The sequence below is a fragment of the Pogoniulus pusillus genome, chromosome 32 (genome assembly GCF_015220805.1).
Source record: "Pogoniulus pusillus isolate bPogPus1 chromosome 32, bPogPus1.pri, whole genome shotgun sequence".
Classification (NCBI taxonomy): domain Eukaryota; kingdom Metazoa; phylum Chordata; class Aves; order Piciformes; family Lybiidae; genus Pogoniulus; species Pogoniulus pusillus.
Genome location: NC_087295.1, coordinates 3,521,176 through 3,528,509, shown reverse-complemented (window position 1 = coordinate 3,528,509; position 7,334 = coordinate 3,521,176). Strand labels below are relative to the sequence as shown.

The following is a 7,334-nucleotide window of genomic DNA, read 5'->3' as shown; positions in this document are numbered from 1 at the left end:
AGGTGAAGCTGTGACAATGCTGAGTGTTTTCATGTAGTTTAATTTAATCTACTCTTTGTATAAGTGCAGGAAAGAAGGCTTCTGCTGGAATGTGTTACACAATACTTCATTCACATCCTGTTTCGTGCCGTGAATAATTTACATTTTAATGGAGATTATGTCCTTGCTACCTACAGTCACTGCCACAAAACTCCTGTAAACGAATTTCTCTTCCCTCTTTTCCTTTCAGTATCACAATTGCCAGAAGAAGTTGTTAGATTTAGAAAGAGGCCAACTTAGTGGTCTTGTAGGTGGTTGTTATTGAGACATTGAGGAATAAAGCAGAAAGGAATAGATACTTATGCTGTAGTTGCTAAAGAAGGAAAATCTTCATGAAGCTCCAGGGCATGGCTCTTAGATCAAAGCCTAAAGTAAGGCTCATATTTCTGCTTTCAAGAGGGGAGATAACAAACAGTAGCTTCTGAAAGATCATAATCATAGAACCACAGAATGGTTTGGGTTGGAAGCACATTTAAAGGTCATCTAGTCCAGTCCTCCCTGTAATTAACAGGCATATATTGAACTAGATGAGGTTGCTCAGAGCAGCCAACCTGATCTCAAGTGTTTCCAGGGATGAGGCCATACAACCTGCTGCTGTGCCTCTCTGCTCTCATAGCCAATAGTTTCTTCCTTATATATAGTTTGAATCTACCTTGGTTTAGTTGAAAACCATTAGCCCTTGTCCTATTGCTACACATCCTATCATTGTCTGTCATCCTACATCATTCTTACAAACCCTCTTTAACCATTTAAAATCCACTATAAGGTCTCTCTGAAGCCTTCTCTTCTCCAGGCTGAACTTGTTGGTCTGTAAAAGCCAAACAATGCTACTGACCTATGCAGCCAAACCAGAAACTCAACGGTCTCCCTAGCCTAGCAAAGTCCCAAAGTAGTTTTGTTTCTGCCAAAAGCCACTAGTGACCCACAGCATGGGGGGGTTCTGGTAGTTCCAAGTTCAGCGGGCTATTCCTGCTAGGAAGCACAACATGTCCAAGCAGCACATTGTTGTTAAGGCTAGGAAAAACTCATTGTATGGTAGTAGTTTACGGTCTTTATCAAGGTGGAGGTTTTGGATGTAGTACACTCTGAACACATGATGAGGAATGAAGCACACCAGTGTTACTAAGATGAAGAAGAAGCTCTTTGCCTGAGCCCTGAACTCTGCGTGGGAATTGATGTCAGGCCAGTATTTCACAGCCAGTCTGTAGATCACAGACAACTGGATTACAGTGAGCCCAGCACAAACTGACACCAAAATGCCAATCAAGCAGTAGTTGATGATCACCATGGCCACCTTTTCCATCTCCTTGTGGAACTGAAAGCATTCAGAGGAACGGTATGAGTTGGAGGTGCCATAGTAGGAGAGAAGGACAGGTGTGATCACCAGTGCTGCCAGCAGCCAGACAGCAGCCACCCAGGCTGCAGTGCAGCATCTCTTAAACTCGAGTCGGAAGAGGCGGATGGTGATGATAGCCACATAAAAGGTGAAGGTGGTGTACATGTGGATGTAGATGATGGCGCTGGTCAGCTGGCAGGCAAGCCACCCGAATTTCCATTCCCTTGAAATGTAATAGCTGAGGCGAAAGGGAATGCTGAGGAGCATCAAGATGTGCAGCACCAGGAGGCTGCTGATGATAATGGTCATCGTAGATTGTGATCTCCTTTGAAACAGCTGATGGGCCATCATGATGGCCCCGAGGGTGCCGCCAGCCAGGTCAATGATGTACAGGGCTATGAGAATGGTGTGGAGCCTCTCAGAGGTGTCCTGCATTGTCTCATTGGAGGAAAGATTCTGCTGGATTAAGCTGCTGTTACACATTCTCCTTAGCTCCTCCTTCAGCCGTTACTGAAACTGGAAAATGGGACATTTTGAAATAGATTAAGTCTTCTCTGTTAACTGTAGAATGTCACAGATTCATTTCAGAGCATGAAGAGACTTCTTACTGAACTGTGCTTGAAACTCTGCTGTCCTGTGCATTACACAACCTTATACCTGTTTTCACAGAATCACAGAATTATTGAGGCTGCAATAGACCTCTGAGATCATCAAGTCCAGTCTATGACCTAATACTACTGCATCAACCAGACCATGGCACTGAGTGCCACATCCAACCTTGCCTTAAATACCTCCAGTGACAGTGACTTGACCACCTTCCTGGGCAGTACATTCCAGTGTCTAATTTTCTTTACCATGAGGAAGTGCTCCCTAACTTCCAACCTAAACTTGCCCTGGCACAGCTTCAGGCCATGCCCTCTCATCTTGTCACGAGTTGCCTGGGAGAAGAGCCTGACCCCCACCTGACACAGATTCACAGATCTGTTAGGGTTGGAAGGGACCTCAAGGATCATCCAGTTCCAACCTCCCTGCCACGAGCAGGGACACTTTCCACTAGATCAGGTTGCCTTCAGCCATATCCAGCCTGCCTTTAAAAACATCCAGGGATGAGGCTTCCACCACCTCCCTGGGCAACCTGCTCCAGTGTCTCACCACCCTCACGGTGAAGAACTTCTTCCTAACATCCAATCTGAAACTACCCTCCTCCAGCTTGTATTCCTACAACTTCTCTTCAAGTAGTTTCTAACTACTACAACCTCCCTTAAGGTAGTTTCAACCTGTACATGACAGCAATGACTCATTTTTTATATCATTATGTAAGCCTTTAACTTACTGAACTGCATTTGAGTTGTTGGGCTGGGTGTTTTGGTGGGTTTTATTGCAATTATTTGTCCCCAGATTCAGTCATTTGAAACAGCCAAACCACACAACAGCTGCTTGCAGATTAAAAATCAGCAGTCCTGTTACAAAGCTAAATCTGAAGATGAGAAAAATACTGATATGTGAAGAGGTTATACTTACAATTTGTGGTTAGTTTATGAGAACTTTTGACTTGGCTTTTTAGCATCTTGCAGCATAGCCATAAGGCTGTGATAGTTTCAGATTCTAGATGCATAGAGCATGTTGAAAATAAAGATTCAGTTGCTTCTTATTCCATCTCCAAGTCTTTTTGATACAGGATTCCACTTGAGCTATTCTACAATAAGTGAAGAAAAGTTAAAATTTAATTTACTAGCTCTCTTTTGAAAGAGGGAATGCTGCTGGCATTTGGTAAGCATAGCTGCATATGGCTGCATTCTTAGTTAGACTTCAAGCAAAATGCAGTTCTTTGGTCCTGCATACCAATTTCTGAGCAAGTATCCAGGGACAGCAGGCAGTGTACATACAGACTTTGCTCATGAAATCTGCCTTTACCTTACAGAGGGCTTTGACAGAACAGAGCAAAACGGTCTCCAAAGGAAAAAAGCAGTGTCCTTTCTCTGATTCCTTTGAAAACAGTAGACTTGTTTTATTTGACAACCCTTCTGTTGCACTCATCTATATAGTCATAGGCAGCAGCTACAGGACGTGTTCAGAGAGACATCTTATTTCTGAAGCATTGGGCAAAGCATCATTAGAAGGCCATTGAAGTTTTGTGTCTGAGGCTGATATAACCATTTCTGTTCACTCCTCTTTAAAATGCATTATCTTAGAAGGATCTAAATGCTTAACATTTTATACCCACACTAATATTCCTGAAACAGGCATGAGAAATTTGCCTCCCCAGAAAACTTGCTGCCAGAAAAGCAGTCAGCTTTAAGAAGATGACTTTGTGCTCTTGACACAGGTTCATTTTCCACCATGTGCTGCTAATATTTCAAACTGTTTTGTAAAGAACACATAAAGTTGATTTTCTTTTGTTACAAAGAGCTTCATTACAGCCTAGATGCCAACCTATTACTCAGAAATAGATTTATAGAAATAAAATACTTACATTTTACCTTATTTCTGTGACATTCCCTTCCTTTGCCACTTCAGACATCTGCAACACATGGCACCGATAGACAGCATGAGAAAAAGAGTCTTTGATGTTCCTATTTGACCCAGAACGGCTGTGGCTTTTCTCAGCCCACATACAGGAAGGCACAAGCTTTTCTTGCTTCACTGTGATAGTAATCGCACACATTCAGCATCAAGTGATACTTTGTTCTTCCGGGAGGAACAGCTGAAGAGCTGCTGAGCTGTCAGAGATCATCACTGTGCTCAAACACTTCGAGCAGATCTACTCATCGGGACTACTTTTGCCCCACAGTTTCATCAGTCTGAAAGCTTGGATGGGCAGTGAGTCTCTGAGGTGTGCACTTACCACAAGTCGCTGAGTTTTGCTACTAAGGAATTAAGAAGTGCCACTGATTAAGTCAAGAAATATGCAGCTGAGCAGAGGATTTTTCATTATAAATGTACTTTCCCCTTAAACTTTTTTTATGCTCAATAATTAAACCAAATGGGGCAGAATAACAAAATGCTTAGCAGAGTTAAAAGATTCCACTCCAACATGCTATTAGATGTGAGAGAGAATGTGGAGGAGATTATTCACTGTTGAAGTATTGTTAGTGAAGTGAGCTTCAGACACATATGAAAAAACTGCTATAGAAAAAAAGACATGCAGAGGCCAGGAAGGTTGGGGAGGGAATATTGACAAGGTCTTGTAATTACAGGACAAGAGGTAATGGATTTAAACTGGCAGAGGGGAGATTTAAACTGGACGTTAGGAAGAAGTTGTTTGCAGTGAGGATGGTGAGACACTGGCACAGCTTGCCCAGGGAGGCTGTAGAAGCTCCCTCCCTGGAGGTGTTCAAGGCCAGGTTGGATAAGGCCTTGAGCGACCTGTTCTAGTGGGAGATGTCCCTGCCTATGGCAGGGGTTTGGAACTGGATGATCCTTGAGGTCCCTTCCAACCTAAACCGTTCTATGATTCAATGAAAATGGTCTTTGAAGCTTGTGTGTTAAAGCTCTTCAGTGTGTTAACCTTTCATCTTCACGTTTTTCTGTTAAACTGAAACCCCAAAAGTCACTCAGCTCTGCAACCAAGGTCTAAGCTTCAGATTAGTTTCTTGTTTGAACACAAAAGGAAACTGAGTCCCAGCAGCCTCTTCAAAGGAACTTTCAGATCTTGCTTTTGTTTCTTTTACATCACCAGCACACCATTTGAAAGACAGAAGTGTACATATACATCAGAAATTCAGTTCTAGATTAGCAAAAAAACCCTAAGTTTAAAGGAAGGAAAGAACTGAGCATGTCTGGTTTAACACTGTGGAAAGAGAGAAGACAAAAAAGAAAGGTGGAAGTTTAAATTATTAAGAAGAGAAAACAAATCAGAAAACCCAGGAATAGCTGAGAGAAGAGGAACACAGCTTTTGGGATGAGTCACTGGCGGTGCCAAGTGCAGAGAGATAACACAGTTCTTTCAAGCAAGGGCTGGATCCACAGAGAATTTAAGCCTCTGCATGTCCTCTGCTTTTTGTGTCACTTCATAGCAACATTTCATGTTTACTGGTCACTACAACAGCAACTGAGGGTTCACATATGAACTCAAGAGCTCCTTTGTTAGGAACAACTATAAAACTGCTGTTCCTGGGTAGGTTTGCAATCCTTGCTATTTCCAAACCAGGGTCATAACTGCTGATAATTTCTATTATTTATTAGTATTAAATCCTGTATTTCTACTTCATTATAACAACTGAGCTACCTATGGACCAGTATCATAAACAAGAGCAAGACAGGGAATATTTGTGTCATGCTTTGCTGTTTCTGCGATTGCAGTTCCAGTCACAGTCTTGCTCACTCCTACTCTGTTCCACATGAGTCACAGGATGTGGAATTTGAGGATAATCCCTTTAATTTGCCAATCCCACCCATTCACATAGAATGAAGAGTTTAATAACTTTAAGCCAGCAAATGGTCAAAAAGGCTAGCCAGAGGTTGGAGATTTGTGAACTCACTTGGCTGCAGATTTGCTGAAAGGTTTCTCAGGCTTTATTTGTCAGTATGGACAAATGACTTCTCTCTTTGTTAGAAATAGCAGTAGATATTTGCCTCACTCATGCCTGTTATGCATGTCTCAAAAGTACACACTATGCTTTATAAAGGGTTGGAACACCTCTGCTATGAGGATAAGTTGACAGAGCTGGGGTTGTTCAGCTTAGAGAAGAGAGACTCTGGGCAGAGGAACAGCCTTAGAGCTGCCTTCCACTACCGGAAGAGATCTTACAGGAAGGTTGGAGAGGGACTTTTCATAAAGGTGTCTAAACAGGGCAAGGGGGAATGGTTTGAAGCTGAGGGAGAGTAGATATAAATTGGATTTTAAGAAGTTCTTCACTAAGAGGGTGGTGAGAGAGGGGATTCTGCCCCTTTGCTCTGCTCTCCTCAGACCCCACCTGGAGTCCTGTGTGCAGTTCTGGAGCCCCCAGCACAAGAAGGACATGGAAGTGTTTGAGCCAGTCCAGAGGAGGCCACCAAGATGCTCAGAGCGCTACAGCAGCTCTGCTATAAGGATAGGCTGAGAGATTTGGGGCTTTGCAGGCTGAAGAAGAGAAGGCTTCCGGAAACCTTGGGATGGCCTTCCAGTATCTGAAGGGGACTTACAGGAAGGCTGGGGAGGGACTATTTGCAAGGTCTTGTAATAACAGGACAAGAGCTAATGGGTTTAAACTGGCAGAGGGGAGATTCAAACTAGTTGGTAGGAAAGGACTCTTTGCAGTGAGGGTGGTGAGACACTGGCACAGCTTGCCCAGGGAGGCTGTGGCTGCTCCCTCTCCGGAGGTGTTCAAGGCCAGGTTGGATGAGACCTTGAGTGACCTGTTCTAGTGGGAGGTGTCCCTGCCTATGGCAGGGGTTTGGAACTGGATAATCCTTGAGGTCCTTTCCAACCTACACCATTCTATGATTCCATAAAGTCACAGCTGCAGAGCCCAGATTCTTCTTCCCTGATCTTAAAGGTCTTTTCCAACTACAAACCTCCATGATCCTATGATGATATGTAGAATCAGTAAGTCTCTGCAGGAATTAGATCCTTACATCAAAAGCTAGCTTCCACACAAGGTTGAGCAAGGCTTAATGTTTATTAAACTAAAAAGATAGTAAAAAAACCACAACAAAACACATAAATGATTTAACTTATGCAGGAAAACAAAGTTCTTAGTTGCACTGATAGCAGTTTTCAGTGAGTTACAAGAAGCATGGAGAGTGCCCAAGGTGCTTTCAAGGTGGGATGGAGAGGTTGTTTCTGAGGTTGAGTTTTTGGTTTTGAGTTGTTGTTTCCAAATATCCACTGATTTGAAACTCTCAGAGGTTTGGCAGCAGTGTGTTTGCAACCACATCCCACAAAAAATGACCCTTACCTTTAGTGGGGAATGTTTCCCATTTTTCTGTAAGGAAGGCAAATATTTGGTTTCTGGATGGTGTTGTAGAGGGAGCACTA

At 43.1% G+C, this 7,334-nt stretch overlaps 1 protein-coding gene across 1 annotated transcript; it reads right to left on the bottom strand.

Annotated features, from left to right (window-relative positions):
• Positions 1-994: 994 nt before the first annotated feature.
• On the bottom strand, positions 995-1,858 carry GPR141 (G protein-coupled receptor 141). The gene has a single exon (XM_064169614.1). It carries the CDS (start codon positions 1,856-1,858, stop codon positions 995-997), a length of 864 nt encoding a protein of 287 aa, XP_064025684.1.
• Positions 1,859-7,334: the final 5,476 nt, after the last annotated feature.